General features: G+C 35.6%; 1 protein-coding gene across 9 annotated transcripts in view; it reads left to right on the forward strand.

Annotated features, from left to right (window-relative positions):
• The window catches only part of LOC125227867 (phosphatidylinositol-binding clathrin assembly protein LAP), a 48,690-nt gene extending 42,126 nt beyond the window's left edge, over nucleotides 1-6,564 (forward strand). For 5 of the 9 annotated variants that reach the window (XM_048132247.1, XM_048132260.1, XM_048132270.1 and 2 more), the window contains 4 exons: nucleotides 752-863; nucleotides 2,359-2,458; nucleotides 2,905-2,976; nucleotides 4,448-6,564. In XM_048132247.1, coding sequence (XP_047988204.1) covers nucleotides 752-863; nucleotides 2,359-2,458; nucleotides 2,905-2,976; nucleotides 4,448-4,558 — 395 coding nt within the window. In that variant the 3' untranslated portion in view covers nucleotides 4,559-6,564. The remainder of the gene's footprint in view (nucleotides 1-751; nucleotides 864-2,358; nucleotides 2,459-2,904; nucleotides 2,977-4,447) is intronic. The other 4 variants (XM_048132253.1, XM_048132300.1, XM_048132308.1 and 1 more) reach the window with 2 other exon arrangements.
• Nucleotides 6,565-14,384: the final 7,820 nt, after the last annotated feature.

Raw genomic sequence — 14,384 nt, forward strand, 5'->3', positions numbered from 1 at the left:
GAAGGGTAACTAGGCCTTATTGGGATTAGTCCGGTTTCCTCACGATGTTTTTCTTCACCGAAAAGCGACTGACAAAAATATCAAATGACATTTCGCATATAAGTCCCGAAAAACTCATTGGTACGAGCCGGGGATCGAACCCGCGACCTCCGGATTGAATGTCGCACGCTCTTACCGCTAGGCCACCAGCGCTTCATGCTGTTACAATAAGTATCATGAATAATCCTATAAAATAATGATCATGTCATCTATCGGTCATAAATGTATATTTTCAACATCCACTTCAACCATTTTATAAGTATAAATCATTAACATTACAAAATGTATAAAGTGGACCCTTTCCACTTTGCGAGAGATGATATGAAACGAATGCAAGTGTATGATGAGATGACGTCCGATAAAGAGATGTGGAAGAAATACTGCGCTGACCCCAACTAATTATTATACGGGCAAGCAAATGATGATGAAGGAGCCGTCAGAAATTCCAGTAAATTTTTGGCCATGGAGGCAACATCGCGGTGCGAGTGCAAGTTTCGCCACCAACTGACCGTAATGTCTTCATCTGGCAATGCTAAAGACGTAATTGATACCAAATCACCACGGCATGGTGGATCCACAACTAAAACTGCCATGGCTGCCTTTTGATTTCAAGCCGGTCACTTCCTTTGCCTCATGCTTCATGCCTACACCCCAGCCGTTTCTCATTCTTTCAAAGTAATCCCTAGTACCATCCTAACAACATCCATGTTAGCAGGTCAACAACAGCAGCAGCAACCCAATAAAGTGTTGACGGGCGACTTGGACTCGTCGCTCGCTTCGTTGGCCAACAACCTTTCCATCAACAAGTCCGCCACGGCACAGAAGTAAGTGCAACTCTTCTAACACCTTAGCCGAATAATATCCAAACAGCTTACTGATGGTTTGTCATATTATTCTATTGAGGTACGCAAAAAGAATTATGGTAGACTTGATCTGTTGAATCTGTTTAAATGTTCAGTACTCAGTCAATTACAAATAATAGTAAAAAAATTAGGCGTTTTTGCTTTGGATAAGTGTGAGTGTGACTGACACATGGACTTTTAAGATTGGATTCATCAGATCAGAACATTTATTTTGTTTACCTATGCTTGAATGATTTTAGTAATTATATCCATAAATAGGCATTTGAAGTATGAATTTGTCCTGTGGTAGCTAGGTTTTTACAAGTAAAGTTTAAGACAAAATTATTGATACATTAAAAACAATGGATTACATATACAAATTAAATTTAACATAAATGAATGTACTTTCGTCTTGATCTTTACTCTCGTTCCTCCATAACATTCTATGAAAATAATCGTTATTTAAGTTATCCGTTTGCGCTAGTTCAAATTAATTATCAATTGAAAATTTTATCATGCCTTTCTTTTACTAAAATTTAGAATTATGTTTGTTTACCGCTTTAGGGCCCATTTAGACGGTACGAGAACTCGTATACGAGTTTTATTACATTGCGGTATTTGATGGCTGGGCTGCCATGTATGTAACCTCAACAGCCCGCAATGTAACTAAAATCGCATGCGAGTTCGCACGCCGTCTAAATCAGGTCTTAGTAAGTTTTTTAAAAATAGTTTAGGAATGCCTGAGAATGACGTTATTAGATTAGTAAAGGAAAGAGCATTATAACATGCATTTTAGTAGAAGCATCTGTTACTTCAAGTGTAATTACTTATTATAAACGTTTGTTTTTGCCACGAATTTCAATATATTTATGCTATGCAGGCATATCCAAGAAAAAAATTGAATATTTTATATTATAAAATCAACTTGACGTTTAACCTTTTATTGAGCTCCAAACAGATGCTATTACTAAGTTTGGTTGTTTGCTACGTGGGAGTGAACATTAAAACAAAACCCTTTAAAACTCCTCAAAAATGCACTTTTAATAGAATACACAAGCAGCACACATTTGCTCAACACTGATATTGCCTGAGTCCTTAGTGCTTTAGACTCGGGACACAAATCAGCACAACTCTGCACGCAAACGAACAGCCAAGCACGCATGCCGTCCGTACTCGTGGACCAAGTTACTGCCGTCACGTTTTATTTTCAATTCTACATGGGTCTTATTTATTAGGGACTTGACATATATTGATACAAAGTACACTAGTGTGCTAATAAAAATAAGGCAGCCAGGGTTCCCATATTTCGCATCGCGTGTGCTATTAGTACACCCTAAAGTCTCTTAGACCACACGCAGAACACTTTTCTGTGAATGACAGAAGAATGTTAATTCTGCCTGCTGTTTTAACTCTGCCATGAACGTTTAACCACATCGTAACCCCCAACGTGACTGTTAACTGACATAAACCTGGTTAGGCCGATGCAGTGGAACTCGCCAAAGAACGGGTCGAAGCCGGGCGCCACGTGGAGCCCCCAGCCCATGCAGGCCACCACCGGCGCGGGATACCGCCCAATGGTAAGACACCAGGAATCATTGTCGGTTGTACCAATCAATAAAGCCTAGAGCGATTCTGCCCGATCATAGAGCAGCCATGGAACTTGGACCATTCTAGCACAATATTGATCTTGCACTCCTTTCAAGTAAGACAACTTAATATAGATATTATAGATGATAGAGTATTTAGTGTAGATAGTTTCCCTTTTGTTGTTATTCAAAAGTTAACTAAACATTTGAAACTATATATTTTGCACCGTACAACCGACAAAAATTTTTAAAAAGTGAACTCTAAATATAGCCTAAAATCAAACCAAGACAACACCAAAAAGCTTTCGTCGTTGCATTTTGCGACTATGTTTCCGCTAGTTTGTTTTATTCTTTTGCTAATAAACTTACAGCTCAGTTTACTTTCCGCTCTTCTTCCTGTAGCATGCCAGCATCCCTTTTTATTTGCGTTTTTGCAGGGTCCAGGCATGAACCTCCCGCCCATGCTCCATACTTTGCCCCATACATACCACCCCCCGCATTACGTTATGGTAAGTTGTGCTATTTGTTTTTCCGCTTTATTTTAGGTTTAACACTTTCCTCTAGCGCCCACGCCTTATGCTTACGGCTAGTTCTTTTTGTAGTTTGGTCGCCTCAGATTCCTGACTTGTCTTTTTGGAACGCGTATGATAAACCGCCTTGATGTAAATAATGTTATTCATATTATTATGTCGTATTCTCTTGTCTTTACTCTGTTCTCTCTACAATTAATAAATGACAAAGTCTGTCAACGTCTTCGTTATGTACGTGTAAGGTATGGTATAGTGTCTAGTTGTATATTGAAACTGGATCTTTTCTATACCTGGGAATAATACCGTAGTACAGATGTGATATAGCTAAATATTTTAGTCTAAATTTAAGTCTTAATATTAAATATTCATATCAGATATTTCAGTTAAGGTTTTTGCAGATTCCTAGTTTCCAATGTCACTTGGCTAGGTGTCAGATCTGTATTCTGGTATTATTCTGTATTATGGTATTGTTTTTCCGCTAGAAACTGTGTGTGTAGAATTTTGAGTGCATGGATGCCATGTTGGGAAGCATGACTGTTTTTCCGATGTGTATTTTTTCAGTGCATACATTGTAGTTGCTACTTTCCTGTTATTCTAACTTTCGGCTAATTATAATCTAAAGGATACTGTTCATTGTGATTTATGATAATTTGATGAATATTATGTTTGAATCGCAACATTTATCTTATCTTATACTATTAAACGAGCAATTCTTGTATATTTATTTATTTATTTATTTATTTATTTATATATACCGACGATCTTGAACCGCTCTAACGATTTCGCTGAAATTTGTTTTGTGGGGGTTTTCGGGGGTGAAAAATCGATCTAGCGTAGCCTTAGATCCCGGAAAACGCGAATTTTCGAGTTTTCATGAGTTTTTCTTTCGCATTTGTAAACGTAAAATATGGTCCTTAATTTCGCCGCGCGCGCATCGATTCCGCTTAGCTCAGTCGCACGAGGTCGGTCTAATGTACGCAGATAGATCGTAGGTGTCAGGGTTTCGAATCCCGGTCAGAAATTAAGTTTTTGTTTTTTGTCTTTTTTTTTGTTTTTGTATTTATAAGAGTTTTTTTTTATCTAAAGACGTGATATATTAAAATAGAACCTCCCAGATATTAACTAATTAAGTGCTATCGGCATACATGTTAATTCGGATCAGCATAAAAAGTATTTCAATTATTTTGGAATTACAAGATAATTGATTAAATTGTTGCTGGCAATAGATTAATTTCGCGCTGCTTAGGTTAACTTACAACTTCCGCGATTCCTCTATTTTGTAAACTCATTTCAGAATAATTCAATAATCGAACATACACAAACCATTTTGTTAACGTCTTTAAAATTGTGCGCAAAAAATAGTGAAATTATTTCTTCCACGGTGTTTAGTTTAATGTACCAAAGAAACTTTTGATGATCATTTGTTAATGAACCATGCTTCCTATTTCAGCAACAGCCAGGCATGGTAATGGGCATGCCCGGGGCGCCTATGCCGGCGATGGGCATGGGACAACCCATGCGACCGCAGTTCCCACCGCAGCCAACCAACCAGTTTAGCTAAACTTGCTTATTGTACTACCGCTGTTATATCGCGTTTTCTATGTAGTATCTTAGCTGAATTATATAGCTCAAGTGACTCTTTTAAAACCACATCTGGAGAACCCAATGAAATTAAGGGGACTGATCAGAACTTCGGCAGACATCACCAAACTATAGATCTGATACCCCGATCGAAGACGTGAAACGCAACAGTGAATATACCAGGTCTACTATAATTTATTGTATTGTAATCTTTCCTATGAGTAGTAACACAAAGTAATGATATGAAACTATTCCTCTTACGTAACGCTAGAAATATGGTCTTCGGTAACTCTGGCTATGTTTCATTTTTCTTCCTGCTAGTCTAGAGACAGTTATGATTGGTCATTTTTGCATATAAACACGTAACGATGCTACATAGAACTCATGTTTGTATAAATATTGTATTTTGTAACTGTTTCAACCCATGGATTCGAAGTTAAAAGTCATTGTAAATCTGACTTCGTAGGATAAAATATCTAAGTTTACACAATGTATAAATATATTTATGTATACGCAGATGTCACTGTTATGTTGCGAGTTACCTAATTAATTGGTTAGTTATTTGATTTATTGTATTATCCATTAATTGTTATGGAACAGTCAATTATTATTATTTGGATATCAAAATCATTCTTACTTCCAATTATTGAATGTAATAAAATTATGATTATTTTAATTCCTTAATGGATTATACATACTTTATTTCACTTTGATAATGAGTATTTTGTGTGCGTGATTTGAATTATTTCTCTAGAATTCAAATATTTCTTTAGTAAATTATACACTTAATTTTATTTCGCTTCGTACGACTATTTATTATTGTCTTTATGAATTTGTCTTATGAAAACGGTGCATATATCATTATATTTTGTTATTGAACATCACATTCCATATTTGTACAAAAGTATATTACTACAGGTTGGTTAAAGCGTTATTTCCGATACATATTAACATTTCAACTGGAATTGAAGTGAACATCTTATATTTACATACTATATAAACATAATTTGTAAATGTTAGTGTTGATGCTTAACGACATAAAATAGAATACCGTAGTGGGATGCATTGGTGATAAATGCTTCACAGATTGTAAGAATATTGCGTTAGTTCTCAGTTAGATATTCCAGAATAACATTACTTGAGTACCTACATAATATATATTCCATCAACCAACAGCATATCAAAACTGCCATTTCATTACACACTGTTCAGAATATTTAGGCTTATTGCGAGATTTCTTATGTTTAAAGTGTATTCTAGTATGACAGTCAAGTAAGTAAATAGTGCATCTTAGGTTTACAATGTTCTTGAAAGTGCTAAAAAGTACCGGCCGGTTATTGTAATCAACTTTTACACTGTCATCAGATTTATATTTATGTGTAGTCATGATTCTGCATACTATCCTATCGGCATAGCTTAAGCGTAGCGTATCTGTTACACTAAATCTCACTTCTAGTGTTGTTTCGATACATACATAACCCTGTTATTTCCATATCTTTGTATAATCTTATGTATAAATTATATTATAATAGAAACCCTTAACATTAAAAAAATATTTAACTATTGTTAATCAAAGTGTAGTACTTACATACTTAATATAACAACACAAGGAAAAATATTCTAACACTATGAAAGATTAATATGATTGAACAATGTTTAAATTTTTTTTGAATGAGGGTTTTTGTATAGGAGTTGTTCGCATTAGATCGTTACTGAAATTAGGTGTTACGGGTGTATATTCTATCGTGTGGCTGTTGTGAATATAAGGATTAGGTGCTTATTTCAGGATATATATGTGTATCTTCAGTTAAATCGTTTCTACTTCTTCAGGTTTAGACGCTGTCTCTGATCGCTTACCCAATCTATGAAATGTGTCATACTCTTACCAAATGCACCCCTTGGTCGAGTAGCAATAAGTCGTTTCTGACATTATACATATTCAATCAGAAGGTATGCTTATTGACAACAGATCAAGCGGGGTAGTCTGAAAAGAACGTCATATTTTTTTTATTTAATGAAGGTAACTTTAAATTGAGATTTTCAGTTATAATATGATAGTGTTTTATGTAATCTAATGTAACTAAGTTACTTATTGATTTTGAGATGCAAAAAAAGAAATAATTAATGGTATATGATATCATTTGCAATTCTATATGAGATCTGTTGAGTAATTATGAGTATTTTATGCAGTTAAGCTAGGGCTTGAAAGTTATGACTATCAAGATCGTCATCTTTTGTATGGCTTTACTTATTCGCCATCATTAGCGCTATAAATTGTCATAAGTTTTTAGCTCTACCTTTGGCTGCTAGTATTTATTTGTGCAATATTTTTTTGTAATTTATAAAGTACAGGCATTTCGCACACGTATACTTAGCACAAGATTGTTACGAGAATAGGTATGTCGCCCGTGACATTACAGTCATGTCATTCTTAATAATTAGAATGAAGTTGTAGAAAAAGTTATAGTCTATCTCGCGGGTCAGATATCTACTGTCGCACCACTCGCACGGGAAGCATGGTCGCGCGATAGACGATAAAATAGCAGGCCGTCCCTATCGCACTATTTGTAAGGCCTATTTTATTGTCATGTGTTTATAAATTTGATTTACATGTTTACTGGGAAGTCAATACCTAAAGCTTTGTTAAAATTTGAATTAAAAATTAAATTAGTATTATTCCGGTTGTACCTACACCACTTCTGGACATGCCTAAAATGTTTTGCTTGTTAAAGCCATACTATTTGGTAATTGCAGTATTAGATGTAGATAAAGATTCCCATCATATTTTTTGAAGATAATTAAATAAAAATACTGTTATTACACATAGTCACTGGCATTTCAGTTCGTTCTGTGATGTGTGCTTCGACTGATTTATTTGAAAATATTAGAATAAGGGAGGCGGGAGCCAATGCAATGTAGTAACTGTTTGGCGGGCGTAGAGTCGCTAGCAATGACGATTTCTGATAGAACTAGACTCTACGGTTAGATCAGTAGAATACGGTATCCAGCAACAATAATCATGACAGTATATTACAGCTCACTTAGCCCTAGGTTTAACGTGAATCAAATCCATGTATCGTTTGTCACAGTTCACAATATATTGAACCATGAGTCAGGAGGGCATGGGCAGGCAGCCAAGATAGGCCCAAAAAATAAAAAGTTGAGAATAAGAATATTGACATTATTGTTGTTGCATGTGTGACTGCCCATTATGATTTATAATTATTAGCACTAGTATAATCTTTAAAAATTTTAAGTTGTACATTTTATTCTTTTTATCAATATGTTTTGTTTATTATTTTATGTAAATACCCTCTTATTACTTACTAGACTTATGTCATGCCTTTAGATATTCAATTTTAGATTATTTATGAAATGAATAAATCATACAGATTATTTTGCTTTTATTTTTATTTCCATTTGAGTTTATCCATGGGTCCATATTAAGCCTAATCCAGAAATGGAGAGTAAGTTCAAAAAGATTTTTCTTGTTTAGTAACTTGTTTCAAATTGTAAATTAGAACATATATTGTGATCGTCTATTTACCTCTTATTCCAATGACAATACTTAGACTGCATCACACGTTTCAACTGGCCTGGCTTAAGAAAAAAAATCAAGTATTCATTGATTAAGAAATATGTTGGTATTGAATGAATTACGAAAAATTGTATAACAATATTACAATATTATTGTTAATAATTATGTTAGGTGTATGTAAGATTAAAGCATCAATATCGCCTAGTTCCAAGCAAGATAGAGCGTGTGTTGCAGCCTTTATCCATTATTTGACGGCCTGTATGCTTAAGATTGAGAGGAAATATTTCTGAATAACGCAATCGTGGTCTGTCTTAGTGATTTTCTATTAGCGCTTAAACTATAATGGATCTTTCTATGTAGTTAGTGAATGTACTTAATGCACCAGTTGTCTTCATAAGGTTAAAAAATCCCACTGGTTCAAATCAAGGTCTTATCTATCAGTCACGATGGTTCGAACAGATTGCAATTATGAGATTATGACCTACCTGCCCGTTACTAACATAGATAAGGCATTTTAAGTTGTAAAACTTATGCAGAATAATGAATTATTCGCCAAAGAAAAAAAGTATTTATACTATTGCATTAATAACTATTTTTGTCTGGTATATGGCATTATCTCAGTGTCATGTTGCAATACAGCTAGCGTAAACTGGTTAGCCGATAAAAGGGAAGCCCTATATTCGGCATGGACACCGTGAATTGAGACCTTGTATGCGATTTTATGCTTGTCCTAATGTATCCTAGGACAGACCAGATGTTTGGTGAACCTAGTGGTATATTCAATTTAATCACAGTATTAAAGTAGCACTTTCTAGGTGTCTAACAGAGATTATTGTATAGCTGTTATACTTAGCTCGAGAAAAAGTATATATTGGGAAAATATATATTTTTGTTAGGTGTGGATTGTTTTCTGTGTAATACGCTAAAGTTAACGTCACCGTCACCATAATTATAAAGGAATATAATATATGCTGTCAACGAAATACAATATACAACCTAGCCTTCTCGAATGATCACCTTGCTTTGCTTAATCTGAGCAGGTACAATATACATTTTTTTTACCTTAACGAATCAGTACCTCTATATTTTTTTTATAAACGTTGACATAAATTCGTTAAGACTCATTTTGCACGGGATTTTAAATAATGCGCCAAGAAACGTTTCGGAAATACGGAAACTAAGTTTTCGAATACAACTACAATGAAGTATGTTTCCAAAACGACCCGCTTGGTGCGCTGTTCAAAATCCCATACCAAATGAGGCTTGCCGAAATGTTGACATTGATTAGGTACGTTGTTTCAAATTAGAGGCCAGTACCTCTATATTTTTTTTATAAACGTTGACATAAATTCGTTAAGACTCATTTTGCACGGGATTTTAAATAATGCGCCAAGAAACGTTTCGGAAATACGGAAACTAAGTTTTCGAATACAACTACAATGAAGTATGTTTCCAAAACGACCCGCTTGGTGCGCTGTTCAAAATCCCATACCAAATGAGGCTTGCCGAAATGTTGACATTGATTAGGTACGTTGTTTCAAATTAGAGGCACAGAATGATGATGAATATTGCTTATGTGCCATAAAAAGCGTAACAGAATTATCGGTGAAAATGCTGACTGATAAATAACTACTCTCGACTCTAATTAAACCTAGTGTAGAATGATAGTGGTGCCATCTGTGTTCTGGCTCTTTAATCTGACAGCATTAAACTTATTTTCAACAGACATTCCGCCCGGAATTCTGTTACGTCTATGCAGGTACCAGTATAAAATGTTAGTGATTTAGGTGTCCTCTCACGGTTTTACTTTTGTGCGATTCTTAGAAATTGGTGCTTTCTAAAATTAAACCCGCCAGGTTGATCAAAATGTAGTTCCATATTTATGTATAATTCAACCGAAAGAAAATGCTTTCAGGCATGTCGGTTGATACCTGTTGAGCCACAAATAGTGAGATAGTGACGATTATCTAAACACGTAAATAAATGAAAATTACTTAATAAATACCTATTGATTTTTTATTTTGCCTTTTCCGTTTTTTTCCTACCTTATTTTAATTCTTAAACCATAGTCATTACCTCCCAATTAAGTTAAAAAAAGTTTTGACCACCTTTATCGTTTTTTACCATTCAATGAGAAATTTGGATCCTGGATTCGCTGCTTAACCTCATTTGGTATGCAAAATAATAACTTAAAACTACAGTTATTACAGTAGGTATGTGTCATTCTTATAAACTATTTAGTTAAAAACAGCCAAGAAGTTATTGTTCCTGTACTTTACTAATCACCAAGGACCATTTAATACTAGACTGATATAGCCCATACAAAAAAGCGTACCCCTGAAAAAAGCTTAGTTTTTGCTTTAAAACTAGATGGCGTTGTTTCGTAACCCGGGAGTGGAAAAAAACATATTTTCACACATATTTTTACTTGTTTTTATATTATAATATGAATAACTATCAAAAAACTTTATTTTAATATCAAAATATTGGCTCAAAACACAATTTTTACAAATTATATTTTTTTGGTCCGCCTCGACGTAGTTGTGATCGCTTCGCTGGCTAAGTTTGTTCGCATGTTGTCTAATTGTTGCCAAATAAAATGACTAGATGACGTTGGTGGACTAGGAAAATGTCACATCCGTTTCGTTGTTCATTAATATAATATACTTAGTGATAATAAACCTATATGTTGAGCTCAAATACGTTCAACAAAACGCAATCATTGTGCCAACAGATGTTACATCTGACATCCATGTCACATCACAAATGTCATTGTATGATTTATTGAATATTCATAATATGGATATTAAATATTTTAGAATCGCAGTAGCAATGCGAGTAGAGATACAGAATTAATAACGGTATAAATTAATAATTGTATGACCAATGACCTCATACATAAATTTACCAGTTTAGGTGACAGAAGGCGAATTCAATTTGTAAACATTAAATGTGCTAAGGAAAAGAATCTTTCCGATTTTCAACGGGACACGGCTGAAGGGGCGAGCTGGTTTCGACTGCGCCCATGCATCTCAATTGTCCAGAAAGTTCATTCGAAGATCATTTTGCTTATAATAATCTGAGTAATCACAGTGAACGGTTTGACAGTATTTCAGCTAACATGTAGAGAGACTTGCTAGCTTCGTCGGTCAGGCTTCGTCTTGGACACAACGCGGATAGTTCAGCGTTTCTTGTATGTCACTCCGAGCACCCTGACCATCGGCAGCGTAGGCCATGCACTGGCCGACTAGGTGTGGCACTTTGGATTACGTTTTTATAATAAATTAATGATAGTTTGTATTGTTTTGGTAATATATTTTCTACTCGTATACTACTCGTTTGGTACTCGTATAAACCTAAACTCTGACATAATTAATGAGACTAAATTTAATGCGTTTTCACATTATCCGATCCGATATCGGATGTAGGACTGATACCCCATACATTACAGGCGCTATCTTGGATTTTTTCCAATGAAATCCTTCCGACATCCGATATCGGATCGGATAATGTGAAAACGGACTAAGACAATAGATACCTTGTTAGTGTTATATACCTATGCCTATGTATATCCCACCAAAAACATTCTGTAAAAAATAGCCGTCTCGATGGAGCTGCTTGTTTATCTCTAAAAAGTAATGAAATCTACATTGAGGTATATGTACTACGTACTAGAGGCGACGCTGCTAAGAGAATTTTTTACACACCCCACTGCGGTCCATGGACCGCAACGTTGTCAGTCGTCACCAGGCCCTTGCAGTGCAGTCACGTGCCGTGATGCATTTACTTTCCACGTGAATAATGCGTTCTTGTGTGCTTAAAAATTGTTCTAATCACTCGAAAAAATCAAATAAAAGTCAAGGTGTGACATTTCATCGGTAAATTAAACAAAAAACTCGTCTATAATATTTTAAGATTGAATATTCTACAAATACGCGAGCGGGAGCGGGACTGCCGCCATTTTGGTGACGCAATCAAAGACTAACCGCGCAGATGTGCCATTTACATTGTTCCTACTAATGTGTTTCACCTCTAATATATTTGCGAAATATATATATTTCTATTTGGAAAATGATTAGGTAACTAATTACTACGTCATGAATTATGTTACTATAATATAAAAAAAAGTTTATTTCTTTATTGATTGTTAATATTTTTTGAGTGAAATTGTATTTTTAGCACGCTCACTTTTTGCAGTTTTCTTTGATCTGGTCATGAAAAAAGGGAACAATGGATACGCTTTGTCCAACACATATATATGTTCATTCATTGTATTTTAAAGAAGAAGATAAGTACAGCACAATTATATTAATTTGTATTGTTTAAGTTGTAAATAAATAAATCATTTTGACTAGACTAGCCGTATTTTAAAATATAAAATTTCCGTTAGGCAGAATATAATAATAATGTGTCACATCTGATGGTGGACCTACTCTATGCGTAAATTGCCGCTCCCCCCACCCCGCGCATTTGTCAGCATGTGCAGTGTTTTCGCTTGGCAACGTCGCCTCTAGTACGTAGTACATATACCTCAATGGAAATCTACATAAAGTTCCTTACTGCGATTTCTTTATTATTATAGTTAACTAGCCTTTGCCCGCGGCTTCAATCGCGTTAAATTCGAAAATCTCTCCACAAACTTCCATCCTCCATTATAAGGAAGTGGGGCTTCGCTCGCGTTAGAAAGAGACAAAAAGTAGCCTATGTCACTTTCCATCCCTTCAACTATCTCCACTTAAAAAATCACGTCAATACGTCGCTCCGTTTTGCCGTGAAAGATGGACAAACAAACAGACACACACACTTTCCCATTTATACTTGACGTGACTTGGCCGTTGAAGTGTAGCGGTGCTGGCGACAGATTGGTGCAATGGTGTCATGGAGCACCTGGTTATAAACTTCTTTATACCCTTGTGTATAAACAAGTTTATAAGTTTCATATTCGATGGTCCGAGCTAAGGTTCGTAAAGCCATGAAGCCGAACTGATAATCATTGACGCTAAACGCCGATCGAAACGCAGTCTGAAGTGGGCGATAGACGTACGATACGAGCAAGTATGCGTACTTATGGCTCGACGACCTTTTTCGATTATGTGTCACCGTAAGTGCGTTTTCACATTATCCGATCCGATATCGGATATCGGACCGATAACCCATACATTACAGGCGCCATCTTGGATTGTTTCTATTGAAATCCTTCCGACATCCGATATCGGATCGGATAATGTGAAAACGGTCTAAGTACGCGTAAAAACCGCCGCGCATAGTAGTCGACCATCCAACGCGTACTTGCTCGTACGCCTATCAACCACTTGACGTCGCGCCAACACTTTATGGAAAAAGCGGGTTTTCGAAAACTACCAATAAGATTTTAGACATTCAAAAATCTTCAATAATACTCGACTGTTTCGGTCGCACTTGTTCAAATATAGGATAGGATTGATGTGAGCGAGACGGTCAGGAGATTGATTGTCAACATGATATCTATCATAAACACCGTTCGAAATGGCCTCATTAAAATCTAAATTTTAAATATATTGAAAGTAATATTACTAATCATTGACGTCACGCTGAAATGAAAGAGATAGAAAATTTGACAGTATGGTACTCTTTTGCATGATTGTCATAATTCAAAATAAGAACGATGACTTGCGTTGTAAACAGGGACCGAAACATGACACGGGCCCCTAGCGTCATCTATGTACTTTTCACTGTATCACTTGTAATGCCGTTGAACTACCGCGTGCGTACTTTAAAAAAAAAAACGACATTTTTATTCAAATGACACTCTTAGTGACATCTAGCGACATAGATTTACGGCTGCCAACGGGGTACGGTGTTTAGTATGGACTCTGCTGGTCCTTTATAATCGTCCTTGCTAATCACTAATATATGTATTTTACGTAAGATAATATTTTATCCTGTTTCGAATAACTCACTAACACTAAAAGTTTTTAACGTTAAGCCATTCGATAATTTCTTTTTAAATAAATTAATATCCATTGTGCGGAATTGGACAGGTGTTATATGCTTTTACACTAGTGATTAAACAACTTTTAGAGTGTTTTGTCAATCGAGAAGGAGCATCTGGTAGTAGTCTGCCTGGGTCTCTGCATGAGCGAGGATTCTTGTCGCAGGCGTTTTTGAACATTGACTTGTACTTGTGGACAAAAATACACATTTCATATATGTAGAGCGCTGGGAGAGGCAAAAGACCGAGCTTTCTAAATAGTGGTCGGCAGCTTTCATCCGGCCGCATTCCATGTAT

The sequence above is a fragment of the Leguminivora glycinivorella genome, chromosome 1, assembly GCF_023078275.1.
Source record: "Leguminivora glycinivorella isolate SPB_JAAS2020 chromosome 1, LegGlyc_1.1, whole genome shotgun sequence".
Taxonomy (NCBI): domain Eukaryota; kingdom Metazoa; phylum Arthropoda; class Insecta; order Lepidoptera; family Tortricidae; genus Leguminivora; species Leguminivora glycinivorella.